The sequence below is a fragment of the Serinus canaria genome, chromosome 2, assembly GCF_022539315.1.
Source record: "Serinus canaria isolate serCan28SL12 chromosome 2, serCan2020, whole genome shotgun sequence".
Lineage (NCBI taxonomy): Eukaryota > Metazoa > Chordata > Aves > Passeriformes > Fringillidae > Serinus > Serinus canaria.
This window is the reverse complement of record NC_066315.1, coordinates 127,558,229-127,580,815: the sequence shown is the minus strand read 5'-3', so window position 1 is coordinate 127,580,815 and position 22,587 is coordinate 127,558,229. Positions and strand designations below refer to the sequence as shown.

The window sequence follows — 22,587 nt, the reverse complement described above, 5'->3', positions numbered from 1 at the left end:
TTTAAGGCTTATCATTCTTTTTAATCATTTGTATTGCACCAATAATGTACAGAGTGCAATCTCTGTAGATATAGATCCTATTCTTATTTTTTATTAGTATTTCTAAAGTCAGTCATAGTAAGTTTCTATTTCATTAATGTATTTTCTTCATTTTTTTTAAACTAATGTAGAAAATGCTATGTATACATCAAGAACAATGAATTGGGATTGAAAGTGTAGCCAGACCTTGAGTGGACATTTAGGACTGGTTTTTATCTCACCAATGCTATTGACAGTTAGAGGTAATAATAAGCAATTTATTTTGTGTTTTAAATGTTATCAGCCACTGCTTAGGAGTAAAAGAAGAGAGGAACAAAGTGTTTTTCTGAGTTTGTAACTTTCAAAGGTGAATTACTAAAGGGGAAGTCAAAGGGGGTGAAGAAATAGTGAAGGGTATCATAAAAACAAAGGTGTTTTTTAATCTTGTAGCATCTCTGAAGCAGAAATAAAAAATCATTGGGGCCTTGCTTTGTTTTCTTAAAACCATCTTTTATAAAACTTGAAAGTCGAGGATGGCTCACATTGCTTTCATATTATCTGAAATTACTTGTCAAGTATTTTCAGTAAAAGGAGCACTGATAAACTCCTTTACATATATTTTTAAATGGTTGTGTAGTCATTAAAACTTTAGGGGCTTGAAGGCTGCTTGGTATGCATGCAGCATGGCGTGCTGCCTACCCCTTTGGTTTGGAAAGAAATACAGGAGAAGCCTCCCGAAGATCCTCCGTTGGCTGATGTTAGAAGCAGCAAAAGGGTCAGAGACCTAAGTGTAAATTTCTTTTCCCCTTAGGTGTAAAAGAAATTATTGTAGGATGTAGTTATTGTAGGATGACCACTCCTATTTTAAATGGGGAAGATTAGTTTTGTAACTCACAAAGGTTTCATGCTTTTTCTTTATCAAAAAATGGTTAGAAAGTTGCATCGAAAACCACTCCTACAGCAAGGTTCATTAATAAATATTACCTCTTATTAATCCATATTTTAGTTTAAATCTAGCTCATGGCAAATTTCCCAAGAAATGTGAGATTCTTTACAAGAGAAGATGATGAGCCATAGTCCCCAAGGAATTAAATTGTGTTTTGAATGTGCTAGTATAGACCTGTTATTCCCTTTCCACATCTATCACAACACATTCTAAATTGTGGCTGATCTTCTATGCAATTAGCTGTCTCACTAGACACTGGGCTCTGTGTGCCAATGTCTCTATGGGTTTCTCAGGCATTTGCTATGTAACCATCAAAGCAGTGGAATGACTGATGATTACTGCATCCCTTTGAAGAACAAAGAGGACTCGAGGTTCTAGATGTGAGAGTTGGTGACACTGAGCCACGCAGGCAAACACCAGTATCTCTGTGGCTTATTTTAAGTCAGGAAATAATCTTTGCCTATGTTTTCTTCTTCTGTTTTATTGGCATTGCTAAAACTGCAAACATCTTTCACAGCTGATGTTTTGTTATAAACCATTAGTAGACTATGGAAATTGCAAAAGGCAAGTCAAAACAGTCTCTTAACAATGGTGTAAAAAAGCCAAGAACTAGTTTTGTAGTGTAAAAATGTATGTTACCTCCTCAGTTAGCTGAAAGTTCAAATTGTACTTTTATTCTTCCATTCTAATTATTATGATGTGAATGTTATGAAATATAACCCAGTCCTGTGAAGCATAATAGAAGGGGAAAGAAATGCAACCCAATGAATTACAGTTCACTGCAACAGTGTTTTGCGTAAAACAGGGAGTATTCTCTGAATTAAACCAAAGTAATGTATGGAAAAATTAAAATGCTATTAATTGAATTTTTAGTTCAGATTAAAAACTAGTGGCTCTCTTCTCTACCTTGGTATTACTCCTGAATACGTTTTTAAAAAGGTTGCTGACTTTGGAGTATTCCAGTTCATTTTATGCCCAGTTCATTTTGTCCCACAAATAAAATTAAGGAGCCTGGATTTGTCACTTAACATTAAATGCGAGTAATTCCTATAGAACAGATAAATACAAAATAATAAACTTTGTGGTTTAAAAATGCACAAATAACTAGTAGGCATCATTCCTGCAGCTGTAATTTAAATCATGTTTGAAGCTATGGAGAAAATAATGGTGGTTGCTTTAAATTTGGGATGCTGCCAGTAGTGTTCAGCAGTGCCATGGCATGCTTTTTGGGTCGTGATTTGGCATCTCACTGCCGTCCAGAGTTGCACTTCCCAGAAAGCGTGCCTTGGCAGCGACCAGGGACTCTTGTCTTGCTGTAGCACAGCTGGTTATGCCTAACAGAAAAGTACAACTCTTGCAGATAACTCTATGGCCATATGTGCACAATCTGCACATGGTTTGTGGCTACCCAGGATGATTCAGCTGAAGTTTGCCCTTGGCATGGTTCTCGCCAGGGCCAGTTGGGAAAAGGCAGGGATTGGCTGCTGTGCATCTTCTGTGCTTGAACAGTAAATCTGACACTTCTTGAAAACGTCAGACCTCTCATGAGTGTGGATGTTTATGTTGGGACTCCTGTGTTGTAGAGGCAGTCAGATGGTGGGGCTTATCATCACTGTGGTGAGTAATGTCTCCAGCCCAGCTAAAATGGTTCAATCCCAGTGTTTTGGGCAATAAGCATGACTGTAACACCCAGTTATTTTGTAACCAGGGAAAAAGAGGTGAAGTGACTGTGTTTGTAGTATCTGCCACTTGAGAAGCAGCCCAGTGAGGGATGAATATAAAACCATAAGGTTTTGCATGTTAAGAGATACATCAGGAATTTTCTAGAGCAGTGTTCAGATGATGCTTGTTCAGTTACATGAATGGTGTGGAAGCACCAAAATACCAGAAGGAGCATCTTTGTATGGATGATTATGCAGTTCCTTGTGCAGTCCTAGTGTCACCTCCTTGTAAGGGTTTGTGCAACATGACTGTCTAACATGAGAATCCCATTCAAGAGTCTGGCTGCTTGTTACTTAAATGCAATGAAGGTGATTTAAACTATCAATACCACGCCTGAGAGGTGTAAAATGCATGCAGCCCCAGCTTTCAGTTTTTGTTCTCTATGTCCTGTTCATTCACAGATATCTAGAGCCCATGGCAGGAAATAGGAGAGAGTGGGGTTGCTGTGTTTTAGGTATCTGCTCGAGTGCAGGTGGTTTTCCTGAGCAATTTCACCTGTGGATGCACACAGCCTAGTCCTGCCTCCGACTCCTAAGTGTGGTATAAATGTATTTTCAATAATGGAAACAGCTCACAATACATTCATTCCCTGGTTTATTAAAGAAATAAATTATATAGGAATGTAATTGGTGGTACCAAATGCTGAATTACAGTGGTACCAAATGCTGAATTACAGTGCAATCAGTTTAAATCCTTTCTTTTTTCTTTATTTTCATTCAAACTAACATTACATTTCTGTAATGTTAATAACCCATGCAATGGAGAAAAAGGTATGTTTAGAATGTATCTAATAGTCTTCAGAATAGTGATGATTAACTTCAGTGTCTCATTGTGCTCTGGGAAGGCTTATGTCTTTGTGTATAATTATATAAATGTTGTTTGTTACCATTTTTCTGATGTTATAAGCAATTGATTTTGTTAGTAATTTAGGAATAATGTTGTGGTTTTTGTTTTGGTTTGTTTTTTTTGTTTGTTTTTTTTCTGATACTGACAGTGATTTTTGGATTGAAAACAATGGGTAGAAAAGATGCCTCCACATCAAGGACTCCTGTTGACCAGTACAGGAAACAAATAGGTAAGAATTTGAAAGAAAAGTTTGTGTGCCTAAAATAAAAACAAAACTTTTTTTTTTTTTACCCCAGCAAGACCCACTAGTGTAACAAAACATAGCATTCCTCATCAAAACCTTCATTTTGTATATGCTGTCATTCAGCTTTCTGAAGACAGTATTTTGAGTGACTTCAGATAAAGTAGATGCTGTGTGTTTGGAAACACTAGGGAAAATACTGCAGCAAAGTGGCTTCACAATGTTTCTGAACTGTTGGAGCTTTCCTGATTCTCCTGTTTGTCTCTAATTTCATATATAGGCATTTCTAGCAAGATACTTTCCTCATTCATAACAATTTTTGATACACTGAATGTTACAGACCTTTTGCATTGTATAACTGCATTTATTCTCACACTAATGGATATTTTAAACATGTTAATTTTTTTCCTTAGGACTTTTTCTATCCTTGACTAATACTTATTTCGGTAACACATATACAATGTATGTACATTCACACATGTACCTTCACATAGATACTCACATAGCAAATGCAAATCCCTCTTTCTTTGCTTAAATACAATGGTGAGTTATTTTTGAAATCCATACCTAAGGATTCTCTCTTTGTATGTTAAATAATATAAAAGAGTCACAGTATTTTGAAAGTTTATATATAAAATGAAATACCTTAATCTGTACACAGTTATTTAAGTAAATTACTTTGTTTTACAGTTGCTAAGCACACACATCTGCTTAATATGCCGAAAACAACAAGTGTCTGGGGAAAAAAGGTTGTTTACAATGTGCATTCTCAACGTGAAAGAGCTAGGGTTATGGGGGGGGCATTCACAGTAAACTCATTTTCTTCAGATGTGACACATTGCTCTTAAATTGGTGAAACCAAGTGTTAAAAATTATTGTAGAGAAGAATCTCATGCTGGCAGGCAAATAAACTACATAGTCTAGGAGGTGTTTCTGTGATTGCAATACTCCTTAGAGGACAGAGAGCATGAATAGACACTGCTTTGCCTTTTGCTCTGATAATGGTTGTTTCAGCTCCAACTCTGGTCATTCACTGGTACCACTATAGAGTTTGCCAATGGAAATCAGTTCTCTGAACTTAATGAATGTAAGAGGGGGAGTTTGAAAATGTGTGGATGTGATTTAAAACTCGAGTTTTGCATGTGTATTTGAGTCTTATGTGTAACCATTTTGGGCTGTCTTTTGGCCTGGTAGCTGAGCTTGGTGGAGTAAGCCCTCAAGTCTCATTATGCCATTAGGTGTATTATAGGACAAATAGGTGTATTATTGACAAATATCATGCAATATTGCCCTAATGAATATAAAAGTGGTGGGTTTTTTTGGGTTTTGGTGGGGTTTTTTGTCATTACTGCTTGATTTTTTTTTTTTTTTTTTTTGTTCTTATATAGTTTTGCATAACTGGTAATAATTCATCCATTTGTCACAGGATGGTTAAGGTTGACAGGGACCAGTGGAGGTCATCTCATCCATCTGCCCTGCTCAAGCAGGGCCACCTAGAGCTGGTTGCCCAGATCAGTATTCAGATTGTTTTTAAATATCTCCACATATAGGAATTCCACAACCTCTCTTCCTGTGTTTGACTGTCCTCAAAGTAGAAGTTTTTTCTTGTGTATTTCTTTATGTGCCCATCGCTAGTCCTGTGACAGGGCACCACTGAAAAGAACCTGGCTTTGTCTTCTTTGCACCCTCCCTTCAAGTATTTCTATACACTGATGAAATCCTCTTTGAACCTACTCTTTTCTCCTAGGTAAGTACTCTCAGAAATCTCAGTCTTTCCTCATAGGAGAGTTGCTCTAGATTCTTCATTTTAACTCCTCCTGATTCTTCTTGGCCTGATTTCATTCAAATACTAGAAATTACACATAAAGAATTTTTTTTTAACACAGTCGTTCTTTAAGACTTAGATTTGACCCTTAGGTACTGTTGCAGGGATGTTTCAGTGTGAAGCTGTTCAACAGATGATCCCTCAGAACACAGAGTGCCCTAATGCTCCAGGCTCAGTTGTTTTGGAGATGGACATTTGGTCACTCTTTCTAAGGTAGATTATGTCTAGAAACAGTAAGCAAAGTGAGGCTGCACAGGGCCTGTCTTTAAAAAAAAAAAAAATCATCAAATGCATTTAAAGCTCAAAATCCATGCTTGGAGTGATTACTGGTCTTCTTTTCCAGGCATTTGGTATCTATGGATTGTTGAAAGCATTATGATGGATGCTGGCTGAACAGCTATCTCCTGCTGACTAATGGTGTGATGTTAATTTTTAGCTTACAACTTAATGTTTTCTAGCCTTGCTGGATAGAAGGTAATCAGACTGAAACGTTATTCGTACCTTTTTTTTGATGGAAAATGGCAGCCTTCAAGGAACAACATGTCACAAAGTCATATCAACTTCCAACACAATTTTCAGTTAGATGTTTAGTGGAGTAATTTGAAATAGAAGCAGATTTTTAATTTCATTTTGTTCCAAGCTTTCTGTTTTGTTCTGAGTTTCCATACGGCGTGCCACATGTTTGCCCTGTGCCATGGTTCAAGTTCATGTTGATTACTTCAGTTCAGCCGTTTGCCTTTTTCTCTTCTCCGTGAGAACAGGATCACTCGTGTCTTGTTTGCCTCTGTGCTGCTCTCAGTTGCTGTTTGCTTCAGTAGCATTTTCAGAGGATTCCCCCAGCACAGAGATTGATACTGTTCTTCCCTGTCAGCTGGCTTTCAGCCATCTCTCCTGACACCAGCCAAAATTTGTCTGTAGTGCCACTTAAGCTAGTGCTCCAGTATCTGACAGTGGCACTGCCTTCTCAGTGGGGAGCAGAGACAGTCTTTTACTTATTTCAGACCCAACTGGCAATGGCTTTGTGAAGCCTAGCCCCAAGTGGACAGGGGACAACCCCAGCAACCTTTCCAAACTGGCTCTAGCTGTGCCTGGAGGAGGGGGGATGGCACCAAGGGATCTCTCCCTGTTCAAATCTCCATGAGCAGCCAAGGCTGTAGAAGAAACCATGAGGAAAAAAAATTTTAACACTTCTTGCTCATCTCTCACTCACATACCCAAATATGTACCTGTAGTGCAGCAGCAAACAGGGAAGCTCTTCTGCAGAGCGTTTTCTTCTCCCTGCTGCTGTTTGTGCTGCTGTGCTTAATTTGCTGGAATCTGAGGAAAGGTGTGAGGCAGTATGCATCCTTCTGCATTTATGCAGCTTTGCTCCACAAATGCTGTGAAAATAGCAACAGGTTTTGTACCATATTTGCTTTGTTTACTGTTATGTGTGCTTTAAGTTCCCAGAACAATTCCACATGTATATTTTCCATCCCTCTTCATCTGGTGTGTCGCTTGCTCGGCATGGAAGCTGCAGGATTTGTGGGTAGTGTTCATGACTTGTGTGATTGTGGGATTCTAAGCAGGCATACTGAGAGGATTATAGCATAACTAAAACCTGGTCTACAAATCAGGAATAGACATACTTTTGGCTCCCATTACTATTGTGTTGCTGTAGCATAATTTTTCATGAGGAGAGGTTGTTTGCCAATCATTCAACCTTCAATTTGTAGACTCAAAGGTCTGCCTATTGTCAGTTCGACATCTCCTGACTTGCCAGCTTGATCTTTTAGGAGCTGGAGCTTATACAGGCATAGCCCGGGGGTTCTTTGGAGCAAATAAGGCTCCTCACATCCCCTGGGAAGGAGTAAAAGTTATGAATGAAAATATGTTCTCTTTTTGTTTTGGAAAGCACAAAGCTACTCACTTTGGTAGAGTGAGCGTGGTGACTTGGTGGTGGAGGTGGTGCTTGTTGGCATCACACATGGGGAGTCATGGGGCAGGGAAGGGGACTGGGTAGGAGTCCTGAGTCCTGCTGTGGCAGCGCAGCAGTAGAGAGAGCAGTGCGCACCTGAACTAACAGATAAAGCTTTGTGGGTAAAGCTGGGCTTTTTAGGTATGTAGGCACACAGTTTGTGGTATTTGGGAGTGGGGCTGCAGCCAGCCTCATCCCCAGGGGCCTGCAGCTGTGAAAAGCAGGTGAACAGCATTGAAAGCAAAGAGACATGGAGTGCCCAGGTGCACTGACCAATCACCAAAGGGAGCAGAAGGCACACAGGTACAATGCAGGTAAGGTGAAAGTATGAAAGGTGGGGCTAAAGAACAAGAAGGGCAGAGGCTTGAAGCCTTCTGAAGTGACGTGATGTTACTCTGTATGTGCAGAAGTTTAAAGCCTTCTGACACTGCATGGTGATACTCTGTGTATTGTGAAGGTCTCAGCTGTGATGTATGCTGTGGTGTATGTCCATGGTGTGACCAGTGACTTGTCCAGAAGAAAGGTGCCTCATCCCAGGGCTGAGGCTGTGTTGTCACTGTAGCCCTGAGATGGAGAAAAGCTTGGGTAGGCTAGTGGCAGCCCCAACATCTCTGGGGTTCCCACCTCCAGCTACCAGTTGGAGGATGGACCTGTTGTCTTGTCTCCAGAGAGAAGCCCTTCTTGTGGCAGATTACCATTTCTGCCTACCTTACTGCTAATGAGTTGTCTTTACTCTTACCACCTCACCTTTCCTGTTTTCTTTTACTGTTTATCTTCTCTGTGGTTTTATGAACTTAGTGTGCCTCTGTCTTCCTTGTCCTGAGTAGTGCTATTGCATACTCAAAAAAACCTGGCCACTATTAGCCTTTCTTTTCAGCTTAAAAAGAGGGAAATTGATACATTTTGATACTTTTATTTGAAATATGATGCATTCTGTGACATGAAATGTGGGGATTTTTTTGATCAGGAAATGCTTATTATCAGAATAAAAATTTTACATATAATTTCTGAAATAATAGCAACAGCAAAAAATGTTCAGACTGAATTTGTACTGAAAATTTCAAAATTTCCCCGTTTCTCACAAAACAGCAATTCCTCTATCTTTTGTCTGTTAAGAAAAGGCATGGAACCAGAAGGCAACATCTACATCATTAAGATTGCTCTCCTCTGCCATAAGCAAAGATGTAGCAGGACAGATGTCAATGGAATAAAAATTCTCCAGTCAATTTTTTTAACTAGTCATATTTTTTTCCCTTTTTTCAATGTCAGTTGCCTATTTACTGTGGGAAAGGAAAGGAGGGGAAACAAATACTGACTACTCAGAAACTCTTCTCCTACTGTTTTTTTTATATTGAAAAAAAAACCCAAAAATAATTCTGATGTACCTTTTTTTTTGCATATGGAACATTTCATTTGCTGTCTTGAATTTTTTAATAAAAATCTATTACTAAGCACATAATAAAGAGAAGTAGATAAAAAAGCATTCCTTTTGCTATTATGTGTGACTGTTGGCAAGTTTTGGAATTTGAGTTTCGTACTTCACAGTGATAGGCCACTGGTACCATGTGCAGTTCCTTTTTTTTGAGAGGAAGTTTTATGAAGAATGAATTTGGTGTTACAAAAAATGAACTACATCCTTTGGTCAGTTAGTGCTGTTTTGATTTTAATTTTATGCCAGTGGAATCACTTTCTGGAAACTGAAGCAGGAGCAGCTGAGGAAAACACTGCTGTGAAGCAAAGCCTAGTCTGGCTATACTAATTTAATCCACATTTTGTGATGATTGGGGTGTTTTTAAATATGTTCTGTGAAGACTGATGGTGAATTTTAAGCACATGCAGCTTGTGATCACATATTTCATAAGTCCAAAGCTGCAGAGCTGTGTTTTATTGCCTTGGCTGAGAGCATAGAAGGTGATGGTAGATCTGGATATGTTACTTACATATGTGAGGATATTATTTAGTTTTCATTTGTTGGGCAGACATAGACTCAGTCTGAGCAAGAGTGGGAGGGGTGGCTGCAGATCCAGAGAACTGTGGAAATGTGTTCACACACTTGAAGAGAAGCTAAGGAAAAGGGTTGTGTATCTAAACCCTTGGCTCCCATCCCTTCTCTGCAGCAAAGTTTCTTTGAGCTTGTTTGATTATACTACTTTTGCTATGTGTTCATACTACACTTGTTTAGTACTCTTATACAGATGGAGGTTCATAGCCTGCTCTTATTTTAATCACATCAACAATATCACTATTTCACTCAGTGGAGTTGCTACAAGTTGGTATAGGTGTAAATGAGAGTGAAATTTGACATGTTTCCAGTTGCTGAACTGGCTTTCAGCATGGTGTTACTTCAAGCTCTTGCAATTCCTGTAAGGTATGCGGTGTCTACAGGGCTGTTGCAATGTTACATATTTGTGTTTGTACTTACTCTCACCTTCATTCAATTCTTCAGTGAATTCATTTCTGTAGTCAAAGTCAACCAAGAAAAAACTCTTATAATCCTTTGCAAAATACATAACATTTTCACTATAGACACATATAAGCATGTATATATTACATTCAGGAGCAGAGCAGTTTAACATTTTTAGAAACTCTTTCACCAGGCTTTGAAAATCTTAGCTCATGTGTGAAAGCTGGACTTCAAAGTACTCTCATCTTAGTGTGAATATGTGAATTTAATTTTAGGCACCCATTTCTGAAAAATCTCAGACATAGTTTTTCCGTGTGTACAGTGTTCATATATACACATTCTCTGTGTGTAGTGCATGTGCTTATATTTGTAGGTGCTGTTGCATTAATATAAATGCAAGGAGAGTTGGGTAGTGAACTACAAATTGGATTTCCTCTCATTTCATCATAACAAAGCATTGGAACGAGCATGAGAAAGAAATGCTCAACACAGATGCATCTTTCAGGATGTGCTTGATAGATATGTAAGGTGAACATAATTCACAGTTGTAACTGCATTTCTTTAGCTACAATGCTATGAGAAGTTACTCTGGGTTTTTTCGGTGCAGTTAAGTTTTGTCCAGCCATTGTCCTACCATGGAGAGTGGTGGTCTCTGCTGCTCCTCCCCTGTCTGGGGTAGCAGGAATGAAGGCAGCAAAGAATCTGACAAGCATTGCAGGGGCAGTGGTCTAAGAAGAAAGACATACGAGTCACCTTGGATCAAGTCAAGAAGTTTAACTGAAGGGATTTTTGTATTTCATGCTTCAGGATGTGACCATGTGCATTACATAGTTCATCAGGTATTGCACCTATTTATGGCCTTGAAAGAATGTGTTAGATGTCCATGTTCAGGAAAAGCATGACCACAGAATAGTCATCTGGCTTCTGTAATAAATTGAATGTAATGAAGCACATTAGTGATTGCTATCATGCAGTCCATTAATTGCGTGTTGTCATGGATTTCAGTAACTGGATTGTATTAAAAATATTTTTCTTTTCAGTGGAAGCCTTTGCTTGTGTTATGCCTTATTTTGGAAGAAAATTAGGAACTGGCTACATTGTGCTTTTCAAGGTCTTGAACTATTTATGGGATTGTCTGCTCAGCCCTACATATTGCTTGCAGACCTAAAGTGTTGGATAAGAAAAGAACTTACAGGGCAGAAGGAGAATGGTTTTAGGAAGCTCAAACTGCTAGAAAGAAAATAAGAAAAGGCATTTGCTTGATTTGAATTACAGTTACAGAAATCTCAAACATCATGTGACTAGCTTTTATTTGATGGTTAAGGCTGATTAAAATAAGCACTATTGAAAGTATTCACACATTCAAAGTTATTTTGAGATATTTCATTTGTGTAGTGTGTTGAATCAGTACAGAAGAGCACTGTAAACGAAGAGCTCTACAATAAGTGGAATGTGGGAAAACAAATAATTTCCCCTGATTGAGCACTCTGGTTTCACTTAATAAATTTGCAGATAATATAAGGCAAGTCACTAATCTGTTGCTTAATTTTAGAAATACTTTACTTGAAATCTGGTCCTTGTCATTATCTCGGTTGCATAGATACCCTATTCACTATGGGACCAGCTGAGGGAATTTTGCTCAGCTAAGCTTCTGTTACTGTTCCAGAATAACTCATAAACAATAGTATTTTCAGGAATTTTGACCGCCTGTTAGATAGGCAAAGTGGAAAAGCCTGGCTTTTTGTTCATTTGTTTTCTGTGAATATCTTATCATTATCAGCATATTTGCATTTGTGCTGTAGATTTGTACCAAAACTGATATCCTCAGTTGCAATATTTGATTTTACATTAACTAAGTAACAATAATTTTAGAATACATGGGGAGGTTTTTTGGGTTTTTTTGTTAGAAATAATTTCTTGTGATATTTTAACCAAATACCTGTGGGCCATTCATAAGCATTGGTATGTGGATGATCTAGGGTGTGATAGGTAAGAGGATGTGACACAGATTGTCAGTAAATCACTTGCTCAGGTTCAGCCTAGGTGATAGTCATGGGAAGATGGTAACTGCCTGGCAGATGTTGGGTGGCATTTATGATGCGATGTTTGTGCATTCAGTTCCTAGTGGAGAAGTGTTGAAAAACATCATTATTTGTTGGCAGTCAAAACAGAGAGGAGCCGGATAATGAACTAGCATATGGAGTGAAACAGTGTCTCAGCATTAGACATAGTCCCTTCAGCTCAAGGTTACTGGTATGAGGCCCAGATTTACTGAAGCTGTTCTGAGTAAGTCTGAGCTCACACTGTTCATTAAACCCTTCAGCTTTGGGCCTCTTGAGCCCAGTCCTTGACTTGACCTGTCTCTTATCAGCACTAATTAACCTGGCCGTGATGCTGTGTACTGTGGCAATGCATCTCCTGCTTGCACCTTACCAGGGAGAACAAGTCTGAGCTGTCAGTTTAGACCTGGCCTGAGGGACCTGCAGTCACTGTGAACTGAAGAGCAGGGAGAAGTTTTAAGTTAAAGGAGAATGTTAATGGGGCCTTTTGCAGGCACTGAGTGGAGATCTGTAAGAATAATCTCTACAGGCTTCTGTTCTAACAGGTGAATGGTGAGAGTTTGGGCTGATGATTCATGTCTGCACTTTTAGGTTAAGCAAGAATTGTACTGCTTTCTGGCACAGAGGTCGAATAACCCTGATGGTACTGTTAAACTCTTTTATCCCTAAGAGTGGCTGCTTGCACACTGCTTATAGAAAATTGCTCCAGGCAGTTTTCAGTTCCATCTTAAGCCGTGTGTAGGAATTACTTGGGAGAGAGTGGGCACAGTGGGCACATGTGTCAGAGACTGTTGTAACAACTGGAATGAGCATACCCTTTAATTCCAGTTCCTGTGTATGTATTATTGGTGCATGTGCAACCTGATATTCAGAGGGGACATTACAAAGTGACCTTTAACAATGCCTGCCTCTCTCTCCTGGTTCCTGCCACCATGTCACAGTGTATAGTCTACCATCCTCTGGGATGGCAGAGCTCTTTGTATGCCATTTTGATCCAGCTTGAAATAGAGCATGTGTTGAGCAGTTTGTGAGTTGAGTGGATTCCGTGGTCTGCTTCATCATCTGGCTGCTTGCACCAACCAATACACATCAAAGCCAGGACAGCACACTGCTGGAGCTGGTGTGGCAAAACTCAGACCAGCAAGTGCCATAAGCCACGTTGCTGTTGAACACTTTGCAAAGCCAAGCCACATGTCAGCTGAGTTTAGGAAGAGTTGTTATTCCATATAACATGCAGACTGAACAGATTAGGAAGTGTAAGAAGGATTCATGCCCTGTGTTAGTTTCCCTCAGTTTCTCAGAATCAGTTTGGATCTCAATCCAGTGGCCTCTGTAGGTCAGATCAAGCCTATGGGCTGTTTTACTTTATGAATAATAACTACAGTAGTTTAAATCCATGTATTTTTAGAGGTATTTTACACTGTCTTCAGTGAGCAATGATGTTGCCTTTCCCACGTGTGGAAGGCATAACAAAACCTGAATGCAGTCCTGCTTTTGGCACAGCCTTTTCCACAACATTCAGGTGTAGTGCAGTGGTGTTTTGCCTACTGAACAGTGGAAAGAAGTGGAGTGAAATGGCAAACCCCAACTACTAGGGCTGTCTCTGAAGAAATACTTTTGCTGTCCTCTCTCTTTTCTGGAATAGATGAGGACTGTGCAAACTAGAGTGCACAGAGAGAAACATTGAATAAATTGCAAATCAAATAGAACTGAAGGTACAATCCTTAACATACTTCATAGTGTGAAGTGTCTCAGAAAATCCACCTGTTAAGTACAATACCAGATGGAAAAGATTGGTAGAGTTACAAGAAAGACTCATGTCTGTGATACAGGAGGCTCTGTGTGTCTTGATAGGCAGCTTGGAAAACCACAGATCTTGTAGCATATATACTCCATGAAAGAGCTTCTATCCAAATGGTTTAATGGAAGAACTCATATTTGTGTAGAGAAAATTATCAGATTCTAATGAGTAATCATTGTGAAAAGGACAAAGAGGGAAATGCTTTCATGTATTCCTCGGAGAGGGAGAATAAAACATTTTGGCTCTTACAAAAGCAGAAAAATTGTATCCCACAGAGGGTTGTCTTCCTCATCTTATTTCTGTCACAGATGAAAAAAGAGGAATTAAAAGTATAGTTTCGTGTTAAATTCTTTTTGCTTTATTCAGCTACCGTTCAGGTAATTTTTAGTCTTCAGAGAAACACTTCCTACAGTCAAGAGACCATGAGTAGGAAGGTTGGATTTTCTCATGGTGGAAATTGGGGACAGGTATCACACTACTTAATTTAGCAGTTATTTCAGATGCGTATCCTTGTAACTGGGAGCAAAATCCAATCCTTAAGTGTGAAGATAAAATGTATAACATTTTGGTGCTGGAAGAGCTAATCATGTTTCTTCACCATTTGTTGTTTATGGCCAAAGTGGTATCCAAGAACTGTGGATGCTGAAGACCAGCTAGCTGACAACTAGTGATATCAATTCATTGGCTGGAAATCTTAGTGGAAAGGTTTCCTTGCTCCTAGTGATTACCCACAGCCATGAGAAAAGTGTACTTTATCCTTGTATGTATTTTAAGTAATAAAAAATATTAAAGCCATTAAATAGGGTACTGGGGACAGTGAGTTTGAAGTACTGAGTTCTGTTTTGCTCATCTGTGTTTAAGAAAGATGAATTAGAAGTGAAAAAAATCCTGAAAGAACTACTAGGGAAGACCAAGAAGAGCCTTGTTTAGCACAGCTGAACACGAATTAAGACAAATATGGTTCTTTTGGAACTTCCCAAGTAAACACATGGGGAAGACACAGTCCATAATTGTATAAATTGTTCATAAAGAAACATAACAGGAAACAGAAGGCAGTTTTCTTACCAATAGGAGATTGAGCTTCTCGGGTAATGTCCTATTAGTAGGCTAAAGAAAAAAGTGAAATAAAACAAACCAACCAAATTCCCCCCCCCCAGAAAACCCCAAACTGAAAGCTCTAACTTGTTTTCCAGCTGATCATTTTCTATTATCAGTTTTTAAAAAAACAGCATGATACATGTGCCTTCTCTAGCAAAGCACTGGATTTCAGTAGTTCACCAAGTCCTTCCTAGTCATATGTTCCATATGGACAAAGTTTCACTGTGAAGTGGAGCAGCTTTCATAGATATTTATAGCAAGAGAATGCATTTGGAGGGATTTCCATGACTTTCTAACTGAAGTTTTACTTGTGGAAAAATTAATACTGAATATTTTTACCGAAATCAAGATTCCAGGAGAGCTGACAACATAATCTTGAGTCTCACTGGTTTTTCCTTTTTTCCTTCTTTTTCTTTTTTTTTTTTTTTTTTTTTTGGAGAGAACATTAAATTCATGCTGAAAGGAGAGAGATTGCTCCCAACACAGAGGTTATGGTGAAGCTATCGCAATATTTCCACAGCATCATTTTTTGCTGTTTGTTTTGGGGACTTTTTAATAAATTTCTGAGTGTATGTTTGGTGTTTCTGCACTTTTTGTTCTTTGTATTACAGAGGTGAAGTACCTAACATTCTAGTAGTAAATACAGTGTGCAGTTTATCAGAGGATCCCTAGCTGTACATCTTAGACAGGACTTTCCTATGTTACCCATTGGTCCTTGCTGTTGCAGCATGTCCCAATGGCAGGATGTGACACAGGCATTTTGTCATCAAAAAATCTCAGTGGGATACTAAAAGGACCTCATACCACATATTTCTAGCAGTTAGCTCATCTCCTGGCAGTGACAGAAAAGAAAAATGCAGAGTGCCTGTAGGTTGACAAGGAACCTAGGAACATATTTTATTTAGTAAATAAAAAGGAAGGTTTTCAAACAGTTTACAGCAGGCACCAAAGGTGGTGGCATGAGAGCACCGGTAATATGTTCTGTCTCCACTGCATATATCACTGACTGAGGTGCTTTCTTTAGGTGGAGTTTTCTTTCTCCACCTGTTTATTACACAGCATATGCAAAGCCAGTAATTTGCCAAGTATTATTTTAACTTAGTTTATCACAATTTGAAAGAAATTCATGCAGGTGCGCAGCAGTTACTGGAATCTTCCCCACAGAATTGCTCATATCTTGGAAGTGTACACCAGTGTGGAGGACATTGGAAGAGCTCTGTTCTGGGTAAATCTTGGAATAGGTTGATATATTGGCTAGACTGGGTTATGGCAGAGTAAACACCTGGAGTGGAAAGTTATGAAGACACATGTAGGTCTGGGGACTGTTGGTCACTAACACGTCACACTAATGTGTCAACTAGGGCTGCCATTTGAGCAGTGTTTGAGCTCAAATGTTGTAGTAAAACTGTTTTAATAATTTAGTGTTGTCTATTCTGCATTTGCAAAAACCCTTTGATAAATTCTTAGAACTGACATAATGAGATTCAGTGGCTTTTTTTTGGCTCTAGGAAAAACATGTCTGTCACAAGGACTGTGTTGTTACTGAAGGTGAGGTTGTGTCTCTTTTCTTCTGAAGAATGGAGCTGTTGAAAAACAGCCCATAGGGAGGGTGTGTGGCTTGTTTTGTTGTTCTGTGTTCTTGTATCTACCTATCTCTCTGCAAAATGAGACATTCAGAGAAACGTTTCATTCCAAATGCGAGACAAACCTCTAGGTTGCAAGGAACTGAAAAATTGCTTTGAAAAAGAAATGTATTGACTACTTTTCACTCTGCATGTTGTGTATAATGAAAGTGTCCTTTCTGGTGTGTTTAAAGAACAGCATCAGCCAGATCGAGAAATGTCAATAGAGGACCATTCAGAGAGTTTACAGATAGACTCTCATCTGCTCAGATCAGTGTCTGTCCTGTGTGCTGGGAGCCCACCTGGAAGTTGGGCGTTCCTCTGTGCTGATGGTTTGCATCAGGACTCTCACTCAGGAGTTGAAGTAAGACCAAATCACTGGCCACCTAATGGTGCATGGCTGATGTTCTGTGTCTTGTGTCACATGCTAGACCACATTAGGTGACTCTAGATAGAGGGACTTCATCAGGGGAATGCAGGGGTTGGCACATAGGACCTTTGTGATCAGAGCAATGTCCACATACAGATTGTGAGGAACAAAGCATAGCTAAAAGTTAGTGATCTGTTTAATTCTGTTTAATTTTGTATGCTTTTAATTCCAGAAACTGCAATTGCTTTGTCCATGGATTTATAAATATTTAACACACATTTTTAATGAATAAGAAATTGAATTTAAGGGTCAGTAGCAGATTCAGTTACTTTTTCAGGTACTTGTTTAATTATTTCTCATTATATTTGTAAATTTAATTTTAAAATCTTTAAAATAAATTAATATAGGCCATCAGAGAATCATCTCCAATAGATAACATTCATGAGTGTTTTTTTACTTCTATTATACCATTAGACTTGGATCTCAAGAGTTTTTGATGAGTACCGAAGTCTTGCAAGGAAAAGAGATTTCCCAAGGTCATACAGTAATTTTGTGAAAGATTCAGGAATAGAAGACAGCTCCATGCCTTATCTGATCTAATCAAATAGTTTTCCAGGTGGTAGAAATTTTCCTAAACAGTCTTTCCATCTTTTGTATGTTTCCTACAAGACACATCATACTTAAAAGATCATCCTGTGGAATAAAGATTTGGAAAAAAATTATACTGGGAGCAAACTTTGATTCTTTGAATAGATTGCCCTAATACATGTCTTTCACTATTTAAATAATTTATAATATAGTGATGTTCAAAGTAAGGCTATTACTGAAACCAACTGATTTTATTCATTAAAATATCAACAGAGCAGTGATCCTAATGCAAATGGTAAAATAAAATCAAAAGGTCTCAGATAAAATCATTACCATCACTCTGATGTCAGTTATTGGAAAAAATGAAACACATAAGTTACTTGACAAAATTGTATTTCTAAAGAGAAGGTTTCAAGTAAAGCCTAGCTATTCTTCACTGTGTATTTTAGGCTGCAGTATTTGTGAAGGATTCCAGACATTCACCTGTCAGGCAGTAAGTCCAGTCCTGAAGTTAGGAGTAAGATGCCATTGTTTAACTATACACACATGTGTAGTTCCTTTTCTGTGGCCTTCAGAAAAGGATAGAGCTGAAGGTCTGAAAAATTAAATTTAAAAGTTAGCCAGACTCCTCTATCCTGATATCTCAACCCCCATCTCATCACTGACAGAAGCCTAGTTTGGCTCTTGAAGGTAAAATTCTCTCTCCTAATATGCCTTCAAGACATTGATACACCTTTAGCTCTCAGGTTCATAAACCATTATTCTGGGTGCTCATAAATATGCATTTCCTTTACACTTTCAAGTAAGCTGCTATTGCTGTCATTCACTTTTAGTTAAGACCTGTCAGGTGGTGTTTCTGTTGAAGGAAAGAAGTTTAAATTATGGGAGAACTGAAGATATGTAGTTCTTAGGCATGCTAAAATTATGAGTGAGTTGTAGAGATTATTCCTCACAAGTAATTTTAGGATCCCAAGGGATAACTGTGATGTGTACAAGAGATGTTCCCTTCTTGGCTAATTCCATTAAAAGCTTCTCATTTCTGCATTGCTGGAGTGAGACTCCAAAAATCTGCTTTTCTATCTTACATAATCACTTTCACAGTATCCTGTGACATCCACCTCTGCTACGACTGTCAGTGCATTGACTTCTGCAGTGACAGTGATATGTAGGTCTGACGAAGCATCCTTTGCAATGTGCTTCATTGAAGGGAGAACTTCAATGCAGATGCTCTCAGCATTACTGGAAACCTTTTCCTTAGGCAGAATTAATAAATTACACCTCGTATTTTGGGACGGCTTTGTTGTATACAGCTGGTCCAGAATGATATGACTTACTAGTAAGAAATGAATCTCTCCATCTTGGCACAGAGCATTCTGTTTATTTTCAATTCTGAGAAAAGCATTATCCACTGGGTAAGTCACTGGATCAGAAGTTAAGGTATTCAGGATCACAGTTTTGCCATTTTTACGGTGCCTGACTTCTTGCAGGTCTCCTGACTCAGATGTTTTCCTACTTTCACTTTCCTAGCATGGTTGTGATTATTCATAGGATTTCCCCCTCAGCTCTTGCAGGTCTTCTGCTCCTAGGTGAACAACATGAATCCTATCCCTTGTACTAAATCCATAAATTTAGTCTGTTCCCTGCAAGTTCTAGCTCCAGTCAAGGCTTTGTTTGGTTCAGACCTGGGAAGATTTTCTTTAGCAAATTGTGACCAGTGGTGAATTAATGTAAACTTGGCAGTAGAGTCTCAGGTTAACGTTTAAAGGGATTTCTGCCCAACAGAGCAGGTATTATGGAGAAGTGGCCCTAGCTTCTCCTGAGCTGTACTGTCTCTGGTGCTCCATCCATGGTTCATCATGTGACTTTGTTAATCTCTGTTTACTGCAAGGCTTTCTTTGTTTCTCATAAAATCAGATACATGCTTTAATACTGTTCAAATAGTGCCATCCCATTGTGTGTGAGAATAGAAAACTGAAGCTGATAGAAACAGATGTGGTGTGGTATTTATGGCAAAACTCCTCTATTCTATTTCATGTGGCCTCATCTGTTCCTGAGTTGCTCAGGTTTTCCGTGCCATCTCCAAGGCCTCTCTGTTCCTACTGGGAAAAAGAAGGTGTGGGTGACAGATTGTGTCATTCCCTTCCTGGTTGTCACCACCCCTTCTTTAAGCAAAGCCCCACAGCAGAAAGGTTAGTGAGGTAGTGTTGGGAATGTCTGTGTCTCCTTGGAGGGTGCTTTTGGAGAGGCATCAGACATGGGAGAAGGGATGACTCCAGGTTGCTGTGGTGCCACAGTCCCACATGACACAGTCCCTGTGTCATGCCCCAGGAACTGGCCCCAGTCACCCAGTAAGGTTGGACATGTCAGGTAGTGTGATGTCAACTACAGCAGAGAGACAGTCTCCTCTCCTGAAGCACCAGTGACTCTTTATCCAGAAGGTTTCATAGTGTTGCTACAGTACTGGTGATACGGTGCTTATTCAGCAACCATTTTTGGAATGACTTAGTAGTGTTGTCTGGCAGTAGCACAATACACACCAGAGTAATTAGGAAGAAGTTTAAAATTACTGTTATTGAAGAAATTTTTCAGGCAGTGGTTGATTTGGTCTTGCTAAATGCCAGAGATGTGGTCTAGAAGAATTTTTTGACAGTTCAGATGGGCTCCGGTTGCTGAACAGATTTTCTTCAGTGAGGAATGAAGGAAGGTGGCATCCTATTGGCCAGGATCCTTTTGATCCTGGTGCTAGAATCATATACAAGTTGTTTTGGTTTTTTTCCTAAAAACATAACCCAATGAGTATGTGACTTCTCCTTAATTGATTTCATGATTTTAGTTCCTCCTGTTCTGTTCAAGGTCAAAAGACAATAATTAATATAAGACAATGGTAGAAATTTCTGGCTCTGTAGTTGCAGAGATAAGAAGAGCAGAGAAGATATTTTGTGGAACATCTGTTACATGGGTATGCTTGATTGTGGGCAACTGTATAGGATGACCTGGTTTTCAGTCTCTGTATTTTCCTTTTTTTGTCTTTGAGTGCTGTCAATAGAGAACTGTTAGTAGTATTTTCCTACCTTCCTGCCTAAGCACAGGCCAGTGTTTATTTGAGCTAACCTCTGGTAAGTATAAAGCCAACATCACAGTAACAAGCAGATAGATGGAACATATAATATTCATAAATTATTGATTGCAGCTTCCTCATCCTTCACAGTAAGCTCTTCAAGATAGGGACAGTTTCTTGTAAGGATCCACAGTCCAACAGGGAGATCAGCAACAGCCAATGTGTTTTGTCAAACCAGTTCAATTTTCTTCTCTGATAGAGTAACAAAATTAGCATTGATGGGGAAGAGGAAGAGGTGCCATTTACCTTGACCTTGTCAATGTATTTTGGTACACAAACTAGAGATATATGAATATTAAGCTACTGCAAGATGGGTACCAAACTGATATGAAAGCTGCTGTCAGTAGTTACTAGTGGATCCAGAGTGGCCTGGACCCAGTATTTTAATTGGCAGTGGGATGATGAATTTAGTCTGCGAATTATACCAGTAGGAGAGGCAAATTCAAACTAAATTTGAGAAATCAGGGAAATGGCTTGGAAAAATAGAATAAAATTCAACTGAGGAATGGCAGGTTTCTTAACTGTGGCATAAATCTTCAACCTACAAACTGAGTAAGTGTAAGAAATGCTTATGCAATTATCTTGGAGAAAGACTTGATAACAGTGAGTAGAGTCAGAGGCAGACTGAACATGTAAGAAAAGTATGTACATAAAAGATACCAATAAGATCTGTTTCCTGATTCTTATTGGTATCTGTTTTTGGCAGGGGGGTATATCACATTTCCTCTGTTTGCAGCCAGCCATTAATAAAATCAGTGTAAGCCCAATTGCAGCTGGGTGCAGCCTGAATCAGAGGCAGAAAGACTCCTTGTATTCTGCATGTCTCTCTTACCACACCTTATGCTGCCTTTTTCACACCTCTTATCATCAAAGAAATAGTACAATAGTTTCTGGTCCCCCAAAATCATCTCATCAAATGTTTGATAAAAATGTGGCTTTTAATTGCATTGATAGTGGATACTTCACAGAATCATAGAAGGGTTTGTGTTGGAAGGGGCCTCATCTTGTTCCATCCCCTGCTATGGGCAGAGCTATATCTCACCAGATGAGGTTACTCAGTGGTCTCTCCAGCCTGACCTTAGAAACTTCCCGGGATGGGGTATCCACAACTTCTCTGGGCAACCTTTTTCAGCCTCACCACCCTCACAACAGAGAAATTTTTTTTCTAATTTCTAATCTAAACCTACTCTCTTTTAATTTTGGGGCCATTCTCTCTTGGCCTGTTATTATGTGCTCTTGTAAATAGTCTCTGCAGTAGTAGTTTTGGTTTGCTTTTATCATTTTCAGAATTTATACTAAAATGTGGTTGTTTATATGAAAGTGTAACTGCAAGCAGTTGTTCCATAGCAAAGTTGTACAAATGTACTCAAAACAACATGTACAAAGTCTGTATATATTATGTAGGTGGAGAAGAAAGAAGCTAAATACCCACCCAGTGATCTCTTTCAAATTAATAGTGTTAATTATTTTTTTTATGAAAGGTATTTAAAGTTTTCATAGTTGTCTGTCTGAGTAGGAAATGTTAACAAGATAGTTGGAAAGGCTAATTGAAGAGCTGCCATCCTGTGTGTGGAGGCTCCTTTTACATGGAGCCAGTACTGTTTAATGGCTGTAGGTATGCACATGTTGGACCTAAGCACATTTTTGCAACAGATAGTTTAGCACTGAAAGGCATTAAAAAGGACTGCCTATCAAATTGTGGTAGTAAGCATCAATATTTTTAGTGCTGTTCTTCAGATCTTTCATTGTAGTCTTACAGTTAATTGAGTATATTCTAATTTGTTTTCAATTTGTATTGAAAACAAATTCCCTGATTATTAGCTGATTTGTTGTTTTTATTTGTTGTTCTGCACATTATTAATAATTTGTTTCCTGAATTTATTTTCTTAAATATTTATATAGATTTTTAAAATATTCCTTAAGTATCAGAAAAAGTGCTAATTTAAATATGTTCTTAATTACTTGTTACAA

At 38.7% G+C, this 22,587-nt stretch overlaps 1 protein-coding gene across 3 annotated transcripts in view; it reads left to right on the top strand.

Moving 5' to 3' along the window:
* TRIQK (triple QxxK/R motif containing) overlaps positions 1–22,587 on the top strand; it is a 60,782-nt gene that overhangs the window by 14,526 nt on the left and 23,669 nt on the right. For 2 of the 3 annotated variants that reach the window (XM_050971859.1, XM_050971858.1), the window contains one exon: positions 3,681–3,761. In XM_050971859.1, coding sequence (XP_050827816.1) covers positions 3,701–3,761 — 61 coding nt within the window. In that variant the 5' untranslated portion in view covers positions 3,681–3,700. Of the gene's footprint in view, positions 1–197; positions 282–3,680; positions 3,762–22,587 lie in introns of those variants that run through there. The other variant, XM_050971857.1, reaches the window with a different exon arrangement.